General features: G+C 40.7%; 2 protein-coding genes and 1 long non-coding RNA gene across 3 annotated transcripts; all 3 read right to left on the bottom strand.

The window, feature by feature from the left end:
- Positions 1 to 495: 495 nt before the first annotated feature.
- Positions 496 to 4,585, bottom strand: LOC108096207 (U-scoloptoxin(01)-Cw1a). Its single transcript, XM_017197594.1, has 3 exons — positions 4,436 to 4,585; positions 1,583 to 1,705; positions 496 to 1,518 (listed from the first exon to the last, which is right to left on the bottom strand). The coding sequence occupies exons 1-3, from the start codon at positions 4,583 to 4,585 to the stop codon at positions 1,327 to 1,329; spliced, it is 465 nt and encodes a 154-aa protein (XP_017053083.2). The 3' UTR covers positions 496 to 1,326.
- LOC122319882 lies at positions 733 to 1,116 on the bottom strand. Its single transcript, XM_043207695.1, has one exon. It carries the CDS (start codon positions 1,114 to 1,116, stop codon positions 733 to 735), a length of 384 nt encoding a protein of 127 aa, XP_043063630.1.
- A 9,153-nt stretch (positions 4,586 to 13,738) lies between the features above and the next one.
- LOC108096182 lies at positions 13,739 to 19,548 on the bottom strand. Its single transcript, XR_001771694.2, has 2 exons — positions 19,365 to 19,548; positions 13,739 to 14,454 (listed from the first exon to the last, which is right to left on the bottom strand). It is a non-coding gene; the product is annotated as an uncharacterized LOC108096182 (long non-coding RNA).
- Positions 19,549 to 20,014: the final 466 nt, after the last annotated feature.

The raw sequence follows: 20,014 nt of genomic DNA, 5'->3' as shown, positions 1-20,014 counted from the left end.
ATGTCATTATAGACAAGTCGGGGAAAAAAAGTAATACAGAAGAATATCAAGAACCAGTGTGATGCCGAACATGTTGTTTAAAGGTCCGAAAAATTGTTTAGACCTCTTTTCTCTTCCTTCTTTATTTGTAAGCCTACAAAAAGATAAATAAATAACATAATGTCAATCTGAACGAAGATGCGTCTTTAAAAATAGTACTTATCACTCCGAAAGGTTCAATCGAACTGATCAAAAGCTTTTACTCAAGAGGTTGAGCTTAACCAAATAGCTCTAACTGCATATCAACAAGTAAAATCCTCAATAAATGTTAATTTAAAATATGTCCTTGTTTTAAGTTTATGCTGTATATAGAGTTTTAATTTTATTTTTTATTAGTAAGGTTTGTAATTTTATTAAGCCGGAAACTGCTTGAGTTGATTACTGACAAAAGCTGAATAAAATAGCAAAAGCCAATGCTTTGGCTTCGCTTTTAAGCTTTAAAAAAAAGTCGGTTACTTTTTAAATTTTATTCGTTTTATTTTTGCCGACATAAGCAAAGTTTTTCTTTACAGATTTAAATGATGATGGTGTGTTTATTTAACAATGAAAGGAATGTGTTTTGCTCTAACATATTTACAAACGGATAATTTTGGGGAACATTCAAAACATTTTGTTGGGGAAGTAGCGCCATTTCTGCTTTTCTGTTGGGATTTTCATCAACGACAAGAACAACGAGGACAAAGCTAATTAAACTCATTCGATGGCCTCGATTATTTCATATTCTTCGTCCAAAGAATGATCATAATCGATGTTGTATTTGTTCTTGATCTTGCTCTTGTAATCCTTGAGCTCCGCATCATTTTCGAATTTATTTGTATTATATCGCTGTTTGCCTCGCGAGCTACTGCTGTTGTTCTTCTTGCCGGATTGAGGGGTATTGTGAGTGCGATTCCTAGATCTAGTTTGGTTGCTTTCCCTATCTCTATGGTTAACTCTACTAGGCATTGATTGTCTTTCGCTATTTTTACTAGATTTATGTTGCTGCTTCTGCTGTTGTTGTGATGATGAGTATGAAGATTGAGGATTGGTACTTGGTGTGGTAAATCTCATGCTACCTCTAAAGCTATTTTTGGTCATTTTACTGTAGCTGCTGCTATCTACAATTCTATTGCTGCTATTTATTCCGCTGATGTTGCTGTTTAGTGGTTGTTGTTGCTGTTGCTGTTGTTGTTGCTGTTGTTGCTGCTGTTGCTGCTGTTGTTGTTCTTTTTGAAATTGCCGCTGTTTTCCGCCGCGCTGTCTGGTTCCGTTTGCTGTCCCAATCTTATACTCATCACCGGCCTCATATCATACTTCATTCAGCTGCTGCTGGCGCTCCGGGATGCGATATAATTCATCGTTGTTCTGGTAGAGTTGCTCCGAGCCCTCGCAGTTCACGTTCATCCACCAGTCGCAGACCCTGACGGCCTGGTTGAAGACCGTTCCGTTGGGACAGAGGAAGGAGTACTGGTGGCCGGAATGGAGGCACCAATGCCACACCTTATGGGGATACATATAAAATATATAATAGTTTATTTGTGTATTTAAATGGGACACCGATTACCTGACAACGCGTCTCTGTATCTGCATAGTAACCCGGCTGGCGACCCTGGCAATTGAAGGCCAGTCCTTTGGGCACGGCATCATAGGCGGGGTAATCCTCACCGGCAGTATATCCATCGATTTGCTAAGGAAAGATAACATAAAGGGATAAATATCTCAAATAAAGCAGGGTATGTTAAAATACCTAAAGTAGTTTGAAACAAATCTTCTACAAAAAGATTTGTTGGGTTTTGGTTATTCAATCGTTGTTTTGACTATTAATTTATAAATGATTTCCACACACAATTATCCCCATTTTGAATAACTTAAAACTAGTTAACTAGTTAGGTTAAGTAAATAAAAATGCAATTAAAATTATTCTCTCGCACAGCAGATGTGAAATTTAATACCAAGTCATAACTTAATTCCACATCTCTCGTGTGAATTATCTCAGCGCAGGCAGCCCAGCGACCTTCAATTGTGGGTGGCAGAGTGGGCGGTGGGTGGAAGGTAGCACATGTGGCAGCCGAACATTGCCCAAGCACAGCAACAAAATGAACTCTAAACAATAACAAATTACAATTTGAAACAATTGCCACACAAACAACGAATTTAAAATGCAAATGCAACAGCCCAAAAAACTGTCGAAAAAGAGCCAACAAAAGAACCAGCGAGTGTTGAAAATTGTGCACTTGCAACAGTTGCGAATAATTGCGGGGGAGGGACGGAGGGAGGGGCTCCAAAAAGGGGGGGGAGGGGTAGTACTCGTATGTGACAACCAACTGTCAATCTCATGCGTACGAAACCATGAAAAGCCCCAAAAGCCCGAAAAGAGCAAAATAAAACAATAAAACTCGACGACTGCAACACGGATCACAACACACACATAACACACACCACAACACACACCACACGTATCGAGAAGATGTGATTCTTTTGTGTCGATCTCTTGGGGGAACACATCGTACATGGTGCATCCATCGCCCATCCATCGGCTCCAGCCTCATTGGTGCCCCCTATTTGTGTTGCATCTTCGCCGGCTGTCTATCTTGATCTTGCCTCGATTTCTTATCCCATTGTTGCCGCAGTTACGCTCAAATAAATCTCTCTCCCTTTCGGGCCATCGCTGCTTTCGAGGGGTTAAAGTTGCCCCGCCGTCGGCGCCTGTCTATTTGGGTTAATGCTGAGTTTATGCTAATTGAAGATGTTGGGACAGGCCAAAGTGATTGGCAATGTGCAGCACTTTGATGGGGTGGGAAAAAGGCCCAACATGTAGGGCTTTTCTTCATGGGAAAAATCGGGAACTTATTGGAAATTGCAAAGCAGTGGCTTGCTAATAAAGTAAATAATACAGATTACATAATATAAAGTGATTTTATATATCAGCTACCAACCAGGATGCACCTTCCACTCCACTTCCATTTCAAAAAGCAATGCAAATTCGAGCTGCCTCCTTTTTCGGTACAGCTCTTCTCAATCACTGGCAATTTTCACGCTAATAACTTTCCAGGGGTGTTTAACATTTCCAACGGCAACGAAAGACCCGAACAACAAACTATATAGACCGCCCATTGCCTTAGTAACCCAAAAAGCGGACAAGATGCCACTCTTGGCCCGATCCCCGCACACCATCAATTACTTTCCTACACTCTCAACCTTTGGCCAAAGCCATTTTCCTTTAAATACCAACTGGCTGCCAAGCCAACTCGCGACTAAGCCAACCAACCGAGTTGGGACTTTGGGACGCTGGCCTGGGAGTTACAGCTGGAAAATGGTTAATTTTCCCTGCATTTTCCTTTTCCTTTTCTTTCTGTTTGACGAACGCGCGGCTGAGGGGCAACCAAGGCTAATTGATAATGTAACACAGCGGACAATGCCTCAAATGGTGAAAAGCGAATGTTGTTTACCCTTTTTCCCAGCAAGCGTTACTAAGATATAACTACTAAAAATATTATTAATTTATTATTATTATTATTATTATATTGGTAAACTACTCTATAACAGCATGCTATTATATATGCTTTTAATATAATATATAATATAGAATATATAGAAATTTATTTAAAGAATTTAAAGTTTTACTGTGTAGGGAAACTTCCTGCCTGAATAAGTGTATTTAAGTTAGAGGAAGGAAGACTCATGACGACACCTTTTTAGAAAGAGGCGTCCCCCATCTGGAGGTCCACTTTTTCTGTGCCTTTCTGGCTAAGACGTGAGAAGTTGTCTAACACTTTGGCAGACAGGTTGTCTGCTTCGTGTGTTGGCTACTCCCCCCTTTAAGTCCCCTAGTCTTCTGCAGCTTCTTCTGGCTTTTCGGGCTCTTCTGCACTTGCAAAATTGCATGCCGCATGAAATGAAGATGGCCAGGAGGAAGAAAGGGGGCCACAAGCTCTGTTTTCGGCTATTTCTTGTGGCAACAATTGTAATTGTTGCTGGTGTTGCTAGTTGCTGGTGTTGTTGTTGCTGTTGCTGCTGCTGCCGTGGCTGCAACTTTGCGTGGGAGTTTGTTGTTGCTGGCGTGCCAATGTTGTTGCTAGTTAAGATCATTATCAAACAAGAGACAAATGGTGTGCGCAATCTTTTTACTTGGAATGAATGTAGGAAATTATCTCAGATGACACTTTTTTGTGTGTTGCCTCTGCAGTTGCTCATGTTGATACAGCAACGATACAGACAAATGGGAAAAGACGCGGCCAATGAAGTTGTCAAATCAATGTTGGCCAAATTATTCAATAAGCCATTTCCCAAGCTCATAAAAGCCCTCAGACAAAAGGTATTCGCGGTAATTGTGAGCCATAAAAACGATGAAAAAGGGAAGGGGTTTTCGAAGCAAGCCTTTTGGGATTAGGATCGGGATGAAGACGACTCGACTCACCCCATTGACACAGTTCCCTGCCAGCATCGAAAACAGTCCGAGCACGACTATCAAAATGCAGGCGCTCCACTGAAGATGTTGCTGCCGTCTGTGTTGCTGCTGCTCATGTTGCTGCGGTGATTTGTTTGCTGTTGTTGCTGCTGCTGCCATGATGTCTGTTGTTGTTGTTGTTGTTTTTTTTTGATTTTTGGTAATACGTAATTTAAATGTGATTTTTTTCCTATCTAAAAAATACAAAACGAAAATCGAAAGAAAAGATTCGAGTGGGTTGGTGATATTAATTTTCTGTTTACAGCATTATGTTGTAGTTTTTTTTTTTTTTGCTATTTTAGAAAGGAAACATCTTCTCTTTCTTGGCTTGTACCGCATATAATTAGATTTTATATCTGAATGTTTATTATGCTGTCGAGAGGAGGCAACCGCAATCGCTAATGGACAATTCAGTATTGCTGCCGACGATGTTGCAGCTGCAGAAGCTGCATTCACTTTTTATGCGGCGGATCGGATGCTTCTAATGGAACTTAATTGATAATAACGAGGGTTGTTAACTTGGGGCTAACGATATTGCGTTAAATTATTCTTTGCCACATTGTTCATACGTAATTTGGTTATATAAAAAGCTATAAAACCCGCTTAAAGTTCTTAGTTCTTAGTTTTACGGGTTGACTTTCAGTTCGCTTCCAGTTCAGGTAATTATATAGAACTTAAAAATCTCATTGACTTTACAATGCTTTTAATTTAAGGTGGTTGGTTTTGGAGGTAAAATGAATTTACACTTTATGTTTTCATAGTTAGAAGTTAATACTTCTAAATATTTAATTTAAATAACATTATTGTTGAATAAGTTTATCCCTAAAAGCTCAAAATAAATGAAACGTTCGTGGATTAAAATTTTCCCCTGACCTGAAAAGGATTCTCATTTCTTTTATTTTCACTTTTAAATAATTTTCTGTCAATTCTACCACTTTAAGCTCCTCTGTGGAACTAATTTGTGTAATTGATTGCTCAACATCTAGCACAATTTGAATGCCACGCACTTTGCCGCGCTCACGAAACGTACGCCACAATAATTTATAATAAAGATCCGATCGGATCGTTTCTTGTGGTACCTCGAACTCACTTCAAAATCGTTTCGAACGGAGGAGCAAGCGCTGGGGCTCTGCACGTGTTGCCGCGTTTGGAGTTGATGCAAAAGTTGTAAAAAAATTCGCATCAATTTTAGTTTTATACTCAAGAGCAGAGCTCCGGCTCGTTGGCCTCTCTGCAGATGAGCGAGTCTGTTGGCGGCTAAATCCCCGCGTCATCGTGGAATTACCAAAGAGCAAACTCATCGCCGCAGAGACGAAGCTGGAAAAACTAAATCATCGTGGCTATTGATGCCTCGCTCGGCTGGTCGGCTCTTTAAATCGTAGTTATTCTCTCATTCATGAGTGCGGGGGACTTTTTTTTTCTTCTTCACCTAAAAGCGGTCGGCTTTTGTTTTGTTTTCGTGGTTTGTTGATGTTTGGCTAGCTGTGTCGAAAAGCTGCGAAAAATTAGTGCAAATTTCAGCTTATTGATGATGCCACTTGGGCAACTTAACGGCAATTCCATTTAATTGTCGCGCTTAGTGCGAAATGTTCGTTCATTAGCGCCGGATAAACGAAAGACTTAGGCAACGAACTTGCTTTGCATTGATTGAAAAACGTAAACAAAAATGTGGGTTGTTACTATCTTTATTTTCGATATGAATAAAGATGTGTAATAAGAGAACATAGAAACATTTTTGAGTGCTTAATTTTTATTTATTGAATTTTTTATATTTTAAATAATATTATAGTTTCAGTACTTTAAATATAGTAAATAAAGCTTTACGTGGAATGTAATTTTTTTCTTTTAAATGTATTTTTTATTAAGCTTTAGAATCTGGTAATTAATCTTTAATTAATGGGCCTTTCCCAAAAGTCTTGATCCCATGCGGATGTTGCTCCAGCGATTCCGGCTTATTTCCACATCTTCTGACAGCGTTTAATTTCGATTTACAAAGAATTATCATAAATTAGACTAATTAAAATAAAATGCTGCAATAAATTTCCATCGCAGCCTTTGGCAAGAGGCATTCATTTGCTCTAGAATTGATGCAGTCCCAGCCGCCGAGCCGAGCCGAGCCGCTCACTTTCAAAAGATGTGCACGGTGGCAATCCGGTTCATCGAGTGCGCTTCAATTGCCAAGACATCGACGGAGTCTCGAGACCTGGGACTCCGCGACGTGGCTGCTGCATTCTGGTTCACCTTCGAGAAAAGCAAGGCATTTGCCGTCGTCGTCAGGCATTGCCAAACGTCTTTCGTGGCTTAGTTTTCGGTTTTGAGAGCGCGTTTCGGCGGTCGGTGTTCGGCGGTTGGATTGTGTGAGAAATTCCCTTAATCAGCACCAGTTGCACTGCACCAGACCACTCAAAATGGGCAGAAGTCGACGTATGGATTTCTTGAAAATATCTTATTATCATTAGGCGTTGGTCGCCGTTTCTTTCTCTGCTGCTGTAAAAGCAGGTTGTGTTTCCCAATCGATCTGCGGGTAATGCACAATTGATTGATTTGTGCAGAAGTATTTTCCTACCACCCCCATTAATTTGAAACGATTTCACACGCCGAGCTTTGGGTAAATTACCCCACGCGACCTTGACTTTTACTTATTTGAAGGTTGCCGTCGGGCAGATCCATCATAATCATTACCAGCAGCGGTGGCGGTAACGCTTCTTCTTCTGAAAATTGTTTAATACGTGACGAAAACAATGATCAAGTAATTATGTGGCTTATAAATGTCAGCTTCCCGTCTCCACGAACTTTTTGATATCACAGTAAACGCATTTTTCTCGCCGCTTTCCGTTTCCATTCTTTTGTCAGCCTTAATGCGGCTAATGCTGTAATTAATTAAATTAGTTTAGAAATGTTTTTTAATTTGCCTGCCGAGCGTCATCTCTTGTGTGAAGAATTGGTTTACCTTTAAATGAGTTTACATCAGGGCCAGTGGAGGTTGACCTCTAACTGATCGCTTTTTAACCACAAGTTGTTTATTGTTTGTGGTTAAAATCAATAGTGCATTATAATGGTACTCTCGATTCTTGAAAGGTATCATATGCATACTTGATAAAAGTTAATTGTTTAAGAGGCACTTTGGAGTTTGAAGTGAATAGTAATTAAAGAACATTATGACTGCCCTTTAAATGCTCATTAAATAGTTATGGAATCCCTACGGAATGTATTTCCGTTTACATAATCTCAACAAATAATTGCTTTTAATTTATCAGTGTAGGCCAAGTGGTTCAAGGCCTTTCCAGTCTGCATCCTCTGGGCCAGTTCATTCATCACTTGGTCCATCCCCAGCATCATTTGTCAATTGCAGTTCTCTGCCGCTAACGTAATAGCCCCCACCCACAAAACACCCAAACACCCAATAAAAAGCAGACATAAAAAACAGAAACAAAAAAATACCAGCAAACAGACCGCAAACATTTTGGATAAACGCATTTAGATCTCATTGTTCTTGGAGTTCGCTGCCCCCTTCCTAAAAGCCAGAACTCTTTGCCATTGCACAAAAACAATGCAGTTCGGTTTCGGGTTGTTCTCTTTTTTATGACTTCGGACCGAGTTGATTATTGTGCAAATAAAAATTCTAATGGCGATTTCGGCAACAACAATGCAGCAGCAGCAGCAGCAATAATGCAAAGCCAGAAGAGGAAGGTAATTAAAGGCAGAACAGCCAAAGCGGCAGAAGTCGTAGGAATGATAATTATCACGGCGCTGCAACCAACAATGAATATGCTAAACAGACCAACAGAGTTTCAAGTCGAACGGAGGAGAACATCCTATGGAGCCATGGCACATGCCACATCCGCCAGAAGCCAGAAGAAAAGAAGCCATGATCTATCATCATCACCAGGCCACTCTTTGTCTCGGATTTGCGCAACTCCACCCCTTCCTTCCAAAAAAAAAAAACACCCAAATACCATACATCATCTAAGCTAAAAGCTAAAAGGTTTTACTCCGCCACAAATTGTGGCAAATTGTCGATGGGTTTTGAAATCAAACCCAAGCTGAAGCTGAAGCTCCTCCAATGAATTGTTTTGCTCAACGGAGTGCAGAATCTGCTGCATATATGGGTCAAAAGCGAGTTTGCCTTTGTTTTGCCAAATTGTTTTGTCACTTTCGGATTAGTTGAGTTCATTTGGCCGCTGTTACCCAACGTTGATTGATATTTTTCCTCCCTTTTTCGGTTACTTGCCAGTCATTCGCTCAAGTGACTTTCAGTTGACTTGATTTTAAGAAATGTCGGGGTTTTTTTTTGCAGATATGTGCAAATTTACTTGGAGTTTGCGCATGACAAATTTGTGCTTAGGAAATAGCGAAAACATTTTCAAAGTAGGTCACTATTCAGTAAAATAAAGACAAATAAAATTTAAGTTTATAGGCTAAAATATGACGTATTGAATGGCAATTTGATGGATAGCAGACATAAATTTAAAGAAATAAAAGCGTAATAACAAAGCGAGTAAATCATGTAAATATCTTTAAACCTTTCTGACAACTTCATGAATTGCTCCATCAACTTTTGAGACATTCAATACCGCATTGATTTACAACTCCAAAAAGTCAAATCTGCAAAATGTGCTAAAGGAATGCCAAGAAAAACTGATTGAATTGCCATTTGATGTTCATACAAATTGCTCACCAGCAAAGTGACAAGAAGTATTAAAAAAAACTTACCTTACAACGAATCGAAAATAAGCAGAAGTAGGAAAACCAATTACAACAACTTCGGAAAATGCTGTTGTAGATGATTGAAATTAATGGCGGAGCCATTCAGAAATATAAAAGAAACTGACTGGAAGGCCAAAGGCATCTGAACTCTGTCTGATTCGATTGCAAAGTTCACAGCGGAAGATGATGGTGCTGATAGACAGCGCTTTAGGGGAAATTTCATACAGATTTCATACAGAAAATGCCATGAACAAAACGAGAGGAGATTACATTACCCAGATACTGGAGTACTTATGAAGGAGCTCTGCCAAATGCCAGTGGAAGCTAACGAGGTGCGAACAGGGTCAGCTCCGCTAGCCTTTAGCTGGTTGAACTCAATCGAACGGCTAGCTTGGCTCGTTAGATTTATGCTAGTTGGGTTCAGATGTTGACCAGAGAGCAGTAGAATTCTCGAAAGAGTGTCACATTCCCGAGTGTTTACAAGAATCAGTGGTGTCTTTGACAACAGAATTTGCAGTAACTCGTTTGGGTGATTTTCTTATATATTTTATAAACATTACTCAAGTACCCAAGACTATTAATTTGGAGCTCAAATAGTCCAACACTTTTGTGAACTCATCTTTTCCTTGAGCTATTAAAGAAACATACTTAAGGCATTTTTCGAATGGTGGACAATTGTTGAATATTAAGCATACGTCATGTGGTCAGTTGCTTCAACTTACAATTCAAGTTTTTCGCTGCTTTTGGTTTTTCCTTTATGTTACACTTTTTTTTGCTGTATTTGTCGGCTTCCATTTAAATTGATTTTTGCTTTTATGCCTCGAAACTGGAGTAAAATTGGTGGCAAGGTCAGTCGCTGTTCGCCATCTGCACAGAGTCGATGATCATGGAGCGAGGATGATGCCTTTGACGTCTCACTCTCAGAACAAACAAGTTGTAATTGGGTCGACTTTTGTGTACTCGAGTAATCATAGGCAACGACGGCACGAGAAGGCAAAGGCCTTACAAAATGGCCAAGTCATAAAAAAAACCTTTATCAAACGCTTCGCTGATCCGACAACTTCAATGATGTTTTTGTTTTTGTTTTTTTCTCTTTACATTTTCGTTGTCTGTGGGCTGTTGTTTCTCCCATTTGTTGTTCGTGTGAACTGAGGAAGGACGACCTTTGGCTAGACTGTGATTTGAAGATGACACCTTCGGCCGGAGTTATCCATTTCGTGATGCTATTGGGAATGACTCAGCTCGGCTCATGTTTTTGTTTCTCTACGGTTCCGATGGAATTGATTTGTGTTTTTATGGCAGCCGTAGCTGCAATTTGCCTCTAAACGAGTTTGGCATTTGTTTACTTTAGCTCAACATTTGGTTGTTTTTGGCAATGATCATAAATTGTTATTGTTCCATTGGCGTGGGATTATTTGGTGTAAATATATTAGCCAATAAAATAGATGGATGGTGTGAGTTTAGAAATTCATGCTAATAACTATTCATCAATTGGCTTTTGCATTCCGTAAAGATGGTTTTTATAAATAAGATTGTATTGCCAAGGGAAAGGGCAAGAAAAACTTAATTTCTTAAAAGGTGGTTTTATTTATTCAATATTTAGTATGGATATAGGTTTGTTAAGGCTCAGTTTATCTGATGCCGCATATGTACATATAAGCATTTTTAACTAGTTATATGAAACTCAACATATTTTAAAGACCGCCAAATTTCAAATTCAAATGTATGTACTCACTATACGATATTTTTTGGTACAAACCGGTAAAGTTATCGGTGTGCGCCCGTGCTTTTTTGTGTCTCGGCTAATGTGTCCCGGTTTTTAGTCCGCAGCTCGTACTCTTGGTTTAGTTATTTTATAGAAAATGAAACCAAGTTTCGTTTATTTAGAAATTTGCAAGCGCCATTTGCAGAAAAGTGGCGGTAACAGAAAACTTAAAACGAGAAAAGAGCTAAAACAAGCATAACATTGCTGTGAACTAAAAGCTAGGTTGGGAACCTTATAGATCATTTAGATTTAGCGTCAGGTTTAAGTTAATTTTGTAAATTAAGTTTTGGCAGCAAATTGTATAAAGGAATTTGGCACTACTGACTATTTTTTAAAGTCTATCATGATTTATAAGATTTTTAAAGACAGTGGTTTTGGGAGAGCTCGCGACGGGATTCGGATCCATTCTCCGTCTCCAAGGATCAAAACAGGGATGCTGCGCTGCTCCAGTTGATATCGTTTTAAACGAAGTATTTATGTTTTCAATTACGAGCTCAATAGGATCGCCTAGAATACAACTGCATTAGCCACCCTCCCACATCCATTGAATATGCACAACAATAAATAATCGGAGTTGGCCCAGACAGGCCCCCCTGAAAACCATTTGACATTGGCCACAGGCGGGCTTAAATTCGGCCCCCGTCCGAAACCAAAAGCAAACCAGGACGTAAGTCCAAGTTTTGGCCCAGACTCCTGTTAAGTGTTGAGTGTGATTAATGAAATGGCCGCAAGCTGGGCACAATTCTCGCTCACACCTGAGCGGTGGGCGGTGGGCGATAGAGGGTTGAGGGGGCGTGGCTTGTTTTTAGGGTTAAATAGAGTTCATTGGGAGCGTGTCGTGGGTTTTGGTTTGGCCAACGCTACGCTTGATTAATTTCTCTGCATGGAATATAATTAATTTGCTATTTACACAGAGCCCCCCCATCCACTGTGATGTGAAGTCAGCTATTTTCTATGGACTTTTTTATTTAAGAGAGAAAGAAATAGTTAGTTCTTTCAAAGGAATAATAATAATATTATAAAAAAGAATAATACTGTTTCTTGTTTTGCGTTCGATTTCAATACAAAATAATCGAAATATGCACGTTCTAATATTTTTTTGCTAAATAATTAAAGGTATAATTCTTAACGTAAACTTCCCATTTTTGTTTTTCAATAAAAGGCTGTTCTTATCCACTGGAAATTAGCTTATTTGGGTATTTTGGCCAGCACTACAGCACCTACGCCGCCCAAGAAGGTCATTAGCTAAATTGTTGGAAATTTTTCGGCGACAGGTGCTGTCAGAGTGTGAGTGCGAGTCCTGGGAGGACGGCTTAGGATGTCTGCTCCCGAGGCGGCCTGTCCGAGCCTCGCCAGGGGAGATGCCCCATCCCTGGATCCCTGGATGTCCTTCCGCATCCGCTGTTGGAAAACACTTTACGGCACTTGATGAGCCGGCGCAGTGGGTCATTTAAATTCATTACACAAAAACAAACTCCTGGCTGTCCGAGGGCCGTTAATTGACCACAAAAGTGGAGCGAATACTGCTCCAACAACGGCTGCTGCTCCTCTCTTCATCGGGCTTCTCATCTCCGGCTTTTCGTTGCGATAAACTTTCATGAATTTTCATTTTCGCCGCTTTTGTGGTCGCCACGGTAAACTTGATGCGCCCATGAGTTAATGGACCGACCGACCATCCAACCATCCGACCGACCATTCCGGAGCCTTCAAACAGTTGCGGTGTGACATTGAAATCCTTTTTAGCGGGACGCGACAAGGGAAGTCCTTTCGGGCCGAGAAACTTGACAATAGTTGCCTCTCTCCACTTTTGGAGTCCGGGAATGCTAAGTACTTGCGTTAAGTGAATAATGCCAGACTTCGTCCGCCGAAACTATGCCAAACTCGATTCGAATCGAGAAGTGCCGCCCAAAGTCTCGGCGAACAACTTAACCGTTTAATTAACACAAACAACTGCAAATGGGTTTATCAATTTCCATCTGGCTGGCGCGATTTTCAATTTAGATTAGTTGACCGAAGGGGAAAGAGGGAATCGGAATTACTTTATCTTGCATTTATAAATGGCTTGTAAGATATTGGGAGGAACTATGGTTCTACCTTTTTGAGTAATTAAGGTCGGAAAAAGTCGTTTAAAGGAGGGAGTTTCGTATTATTTAAATCTTTTTTCGTATGTTTAAAAATCCATTTAATAATGAGCCATAAAATGGAGCTCAAAAAGCCTGTTAATAATCACCGTGAATTGTGGGTTGGCACCCGAAACATAAACTGAAACCCACAATAAACTGAATCATGTCGGCTTACACATACACTTAGTAATTAAGCGGGGAGCTGATGACGGATGGACCGCTGATTGGAGGAGGATTGGAGGTCCTCCGACCGTCGGGCGGCCGTTGATGAGCCGTTGATAGGCCAGATTGGCAGTCGGGCCCTGGAACTCGTAAATCAAAAGCCAGTTGCGCGGAGCGAATCCCCCAGTCCGGGACTCCAGTGACAGCAAATGTTTGCGAATTTTATGCGAATTACGCCTAATTAGCATTTCTGCAAGCGGCCGGGGATCGGAAAAGTCGGAGCGAGAGTCAGAGTTCGCTGCCGCCGTGTCCCTGGTGATTTTGTGCGCGATTTCATATGCAAAACATAAGTGCCTTTGTACTGAGAAAAAAAAGGTGTCAAATTAGCATTTGAAAAGTATTTAAAATCATTAAAACCATGGTTGCACCACCACTTTAAATTAAAAAGTTTAAACAAGGAAATGAGTTTCATTTTTAAGCAAAGATTGTGCTACAAATTGTTAACTACAATTGCCATTACTATTATATTTTTTATTAACATTAGTTTGTTCTATTATTTTCTCCCAGTGTGGGCACAAGGGGCATCTCATGGACGAAACCCAGGGCGTCGGTGTTGGCAGATGGTTGCCCATCCGTTTGCTGTTTGCAAATGTTGGGCCTAGAAAAATGCATGGTGACTCCGGGGCCATATCTCATTAGAATGTTGCCGGCAGATGCAGATGGGGCAGATGGACTGGTGGGGGGATGGGCTCGTCGAGGGTGCCACCTAGGGACTGTTGATTCTGTTTGCTGTCATCGAAGTCAAGGGAGCGCATCCCAGTGCATCACGGGCAGGCCAATAAAATTATGCGCCATCGGAATGTGTGCGACCGAGTGGAGTAAATTGTATTTACAACCGCACATCGCCCGGCACATGGAGCATATGGAAGCAGTTGAGGCGGAGTCGCTGCCACAGGCCCGCGGGTCAATTGCCGGATCGGGCAACTCGGTGGCTCGGTGGCACGGTGGCACGGGAACTGGGGAACTGGGGGATTGGGGGAGTCAGTAGCCCTCCTCTGCCTACAATCGATGCCACAGCGAGGCGTCATCCAAGTGGCCGAATGTTGTGGTTGTTTGTGCGGTGTCTGGTTTGCATTTCTCTGCATTACGAAGTTGTGTGGTTCTAGTTATGGCAGATGTCTCATTAGCGATACTCTGCGGTGGGTGAAGCACAGTAGTATGATAACAGTCTTCTATCATAAAAAAAGAGGTGATTAAATAATATTAAAAGCATACAAATCTTAAAAGCTTAAGGTAGGCATTGGGGTAAATTTTAAGAATTAATTTTAATTAAGTTTCATTACAGGTTTGCTTTTATAACCCTTCTTTGTTATTCAAAATAAAGTGACAAAATAAATTAAAAAATTTAACTTATTTAAAGCTAACTTTTTGTAAACTCAAGAGCATTTCCCAGTCAGTTAATGAGTTTTCCCCCCTATTTATTTTTAGATTTCTTGTAATTTCACTTGCGAAGTGTCAAAGTCTTTCCCGCGACCCTTGGGGACAGGCAACGTGATCTGGTTCTGTTTCGCTGCCGCATCTGCGAATTGAACTGGGACTTTCAACTGCACTGAAAAAATAAACCAACCATTATAATAACGATTTTTTAAATTATAGAGTTTTCAAAAAAACCTGTCTTTTGGAATCATGGCTCAAAAGCAGCACCTTAAATCCCATAATAAAGTCCATTTTGGACTGGTTTTCCTCAAAATACTTGTGACATAGTTCTCTAAGAAACTGCATCATTAATTTGGTTTTGATTTTTAGCTCGATTTTTTTCACTATTTCATGATGTTACCCCTGACAAAAATCCGAAAAATGGCTGTTTCGAAAAATGGCTAAGACCAGCACATAAAAGACTATTACTTTCCTAAATTATGTCCTATTTTAGATTGGCATACCTCAAAATTCTTGTGACATAGTCCCCTAAGAAACTGCATCATTAGTTTGGTTTCGATTTTTGGGCTGATTTTTTTTACATTTTTTTTTGTAAATGTATGTAGTTCTTTATTTTTCGTTCAGTGTTTTAATAGAGTCGAGCTCTGGGCGCCATTTGTGGGCCGTTCGTCCGTTGTTCCTAATTGCTGGCTCCTCCGAAGGCGGACATATCAAAGGGCCCGAAGCCGGAGTGCAACTGCAATTTTGGATTCTGCGCGGGTGGCGGGGAAAGTGGAGGGGAAAGGGAGAGGAGCAGAAAAAGGGGCAGCCTTTATCTGCTTTGGTCGCCAGCCGAGCGTGGCTCTTATTAATGATTAATTAAAAAACTGCTGAAAGGGGTTCGCTTGGCTTAACTTCGGTGGGTTGGGGAGATTATGCTTATGACATATGTGGCATTTAATTGGGCAAACAAAACGGGCGGCCGGTATTTACTTATGGGAGTTCAAGAAGGGAGTTGGCGACTGAGGGGTGCGGGGTGCGGGGTTCGGGGATTCTCGGCGAAAAGTGAAGCATTTCCAATGCCACACATTCGGCACGGGCCTTCCAGGCTGGCAAACTAGTTGCGCTTTCCTCGAACGCAACGAGGAACGAATGGCAAGCGGAACATACTCGCTCTCTCTCTCGCTCTTAAGACACTCTCTTTCGTGGTGTGGCAGGTCGCGAAATGCGAAATGCGGAGCAGAGCGGAGCTCCGGGCCAACGGTACTTTCATGTGGTGGGGCATCTGCAGCCGACGTGGCAAGCCGACGGATGATGGGGATGGCAACCGAACGGAGAAGCCGCCGCCAATGCGAAGTTTTTGGCCAACTTGCAGAATCAGAATCAGTCGTCAGTTTGTCCTAAGCGGATTTGGTCGACACGTGTATATGTGTGTGTGTGTGTGTGGTTAATACAGGGATACTTGAAACAGCTGCACTAGCACTACGAATTCGAGTACGATTCCGATTCCGATTCCGATTTTTCCTAAAGAAAAGCCCCCTTTAGTAGAAAGGCCGTGGAGATTGGCGCGTGAATTTAACGCTTGGCCTAGGTCACGTATCGCACGTGTTTCTGACAGCAGGACCTCCCCCGCAGGACCTCTCTGCTCCTCCTCCTTATCCTCTTTCGCCGAGTGTGTGTATGCCTTTGATTAAGTGTGCGCCTTGCATGTGTGCGGTTGACATTCGATTTACTTTCGCCAAGTTGCCGGAATAAAAAAAAAGGACGAACACTTCCCGCAGACTTTTCACCAGAACCAAAACCTTTTCCTGTGCATATGTGCGGTCGATATTTGCATAAATTAAACAAAAAAAACAAGTGGCAGCCTCCATCTCCAGCATCCTCGGCGGTGGCCTAATGAGTTTTTAATACTCTGCCGCGCTTCCTGATTGTCTGTGTGCGATAGCAACAAAAACAAAAAAAAATAAAGGACTTAGAACTACAAAAACCCATTGCCATAGGATTTTCGGTTAATTTATTGAGCCAGAAACGAGTTGAGAGCGTGTCCGAAGCAGACCGACAAAAAAATTAGCTGCCAAAGAAAACTAATTTGCACTTTGAAGTGAACTGAAACGTGGAAAGTTTGTTTGGGTAAGTGACAGTGATCGAGTTCGAGTTTGAGTTCGAGTTCGAGTTTTTCAAAGTGTGAACTTCACCTAGGAGTGGAGTTCAATTAGTTTAAGCTTTGTGTGGATTTCAAATTAGGGGGATAATGAATTTGGGAGTTTGTTAAAGAGTGTTTACACATTAAATCAAGGAGATTTATTCAAAGCAAGTCAAATACAGGAAACAATAATGAGAGCAAATAATATGGAGTTGAAAGAGGAGCAGTATTAACAGATTTCTGTGTATTGAAACTTGCTTTTAAACTTGTAACTTAAAAGATAATAAACACAACGATTAATCGGTGAAAAGACACCACAAAATCTTAGTAAAGTAGCAAACTTAAAATAAGAAATTAATCAATAGATTAACTCTTTGATCTAAAATTATAAATTCGATAAATTGAGCATTCTATTTAAAATAGAGAGTATTAGTTTTGGCTTGACTAAATCCCCATTCAACGACAAAATCGATTCGATCTCCCTTTTCATCAAAACAAACAAATTGCGTTCAATATAAATTTCCCTCTCGCCAATATATTTTGCTGTGGCATCCACACCCAAGGCAATTTGCGTATTGCATTGTCAAATATTTGCTAAATTTCAAACGGAAACTAGAAACATTGCAATTTCAGCAAACAAATGTCCTTTTTCCACTACCATTTTCACAGAACTTGCATCCTGCCAAACACTGTTGCAAATGCCAAACAGTTTTGGACGGGCATTCCAGAGGTATTCTTGGACTTATCGTTAATGAGTAGTGACAACGCAATGACAAAGTCCTGATGATGCCACTTGAATTATTAATGGAAATTATTAGCCTGCAATTTTCTCTCTTTGGAATATGTTTCTTGGCCAAATGCAAATCAGGCCATTTCGCAGCTGCAACTCATCAAGGCTGCAGTGCAGCAACACTAATTTAAATTTAAATTTGATCTCTGGCATATCGAATGGCAATTATGAAATGAGAAATGATTCGAATGATTATTATTTTTTGTACTCGGAAATTAATTTCGTGTGATGATTGTGTGCGGCGGTGGGGGCTTGGTAATTTTGCTTTGTTTGTTTTGGCCTATCAAATAACCCAAAATCCATGTAACTAGAAACAATTTCAATTAATTCTGCATGTTTACGAACAAATATTTATCTAAGCAAGCTCATATACATGGCCTGCATAAGTAGATCCGGGCATTTAGTCAGGTGTGCGTTGGCAAAAACGCAAGGTTGGTAAAAATCGAATGACAAATATTAATTAAAACAGCCCGACCATCTCTGGTGGATGTAATTAGTTTGTAATGCGAACGTCAAACACATTTCTTTTATTGGATTACGGTGGCTGCTGGAAGAGTTTCGCTCGAAACCGAATCCATTTTGCCGAAATGCGATTAAGTAAATGTGTCAAATGCATTTTGCCTGGCTTTTATAAAGGCATTTGAGTTAATTTAAATGTTGTTTGCTTAATGCGTTTTTTATGCACTCGCACGCGGCGTATACTTGATGTGTACAATGTGGCGCATACTTGATGTGACGAACCAAAACTTCCATTTCACATGCAACTCGCTCACCGCACGCGGCATACAATTAAAATAATTATTTCCATTTTACGATGACAACAATTTTCAATTTGAGATTTACTTTTAACCCCGTTTCCTGGTGGCTGAAAGTGGTTCATTGTTAGGAGGATCAACGTCAATTACGGCGTCTTTGGTCGCTTTTCAATCGGTTTGGATCCGATAGCGGATGCAGCTGGCCAAAGGAAGCCTGGCCATCCGCTCCAATTGTTGCCACGCTCTTCCCATGCTAAGCAATTAAAAAAGCGCATTGATTGCAGCTGCCACCGCACACAAAACCCTGCCACATATAGTGGTTCCATGGCCGCACGTGTGGCTCCTCTTTTTTTTTTTATCGACCTCACCATTTTCCCCTGGCACACGGGGCATAATACCTGACTGTCGGCGGTGAAAGGGAAAATTGACTTGAATTGAGTTGATGCGCTTCGCAGAAAGCAGATCTTTTCTATTTGATTTCCTGGAAAATCCCCGCCGTTCGTGCAATAATAATTTCCCATTGTCTACTGTCGTCGAGGTCTTAAGACTTATACGACGAGAATGCTGTGCGAAATTAGATGCAGAACTTCGGTAATTTATTCGCCAACAAAGAAATTAAAAAGAAAGCCAAATATGCGAAGGCGAGAGGAAGGAATCTTTGGAGTATGCGAGTTTGATAAATGCTCTACGAAAATAATTATCTTGGAGTATTAAACTAAAAAATCTGTTCTTACAAGTAAATATTTATTTTATATTAAGTCATTTTTATGCACAAATATAAATAACTCATATTAAAAGCACCTGGCCAACTTGATGACTCAGCTAATGGCCTCTTGGCCATCACCTGTTGAGATAGACAGATTCCGAAGTACTTTGGGCCACTTTTAATTGAGTTTCGAATGTGCGTGTGCAAAGCAAACCGAGAAATGGGGACCGAAAATGGCACCAAATTAATGCGGACAGTTGACTTTTCCGACATTTTCATTGCCACATCTGCCACTTTTCATGGCGAGTCACCTTAAAATTCATTGGCCTCACCTTTGCTCCCCTCCCCCGACCGTCCACATGCTTATGCAAATCGCATTTTAATAAACTTGCCTTGCGTCAATTTTCATTTACATTTAGTCCACTGGGGCGTGGTGCCGCCCACCCATTCTCGTCCTCTTTCCACAAAAGATTTGAAGTCCCAAAACGATACGAAAAAAATCCTAATTAAATTTGAATTTACTTTAAGCATTTGGGGCTTTGTTTGCTTTGTTTTTCAGTCTCGCATCCTGCGTGGGTTCCATTTACGTTTATTATTTTCCGGTTTTTCTTTTCTGTTGATTGCTCATTAAAATTTGAAATTTCATTTTGCTATACATAAAAACAGAAAAGCGAAAAATTTCGGCAAATTGAATTGAATTTAATATCAGTTTTCTAATGGTTCTGCTGCTCAAGAATTCTGTCTACTGGCGTATGGGGAAAATTTAGCTGGGAAATGCGGGAAAAGTGCTTTGGGGTGCAGCCATAATCCTTGATGAAAATATGCAAAATAAATATGGCGTAAGGAGATAAAACGGGGCTGCTAGAAAATCAATGCTAAATGTGTTAAGTGATTTTTAAAGTACATTTAACAGCGGTAGGCACGTGACTGCCACGCCCCCGGCGCCCATGTATACACATACGTTAGCAACCCCTCCGCACAC

The sequence above is a fragment of the Drosophila ficusphila genome, unplaced genomic scaffold (assembly GCF_018152265.1).
Source record: "Drosophila ficusphila isolate 14025-0441.05 unplaced genomic scaffold, ASM1815226v1 contig_106, whole genome shotgun sequence".
NCBI classification, from domain to species: domain Eukaryota; kingdom Metazoa; phylum Arthropoda; class Insecta; order Diptera; family Drosophilidae; genus Drosophila; species Drosophila ficusphila.
The sequence above is the reverse complement of the archived record's forward strand: the minus strand, read 5'-3'. Positions and strand labels throughout refer to the sequence as shown.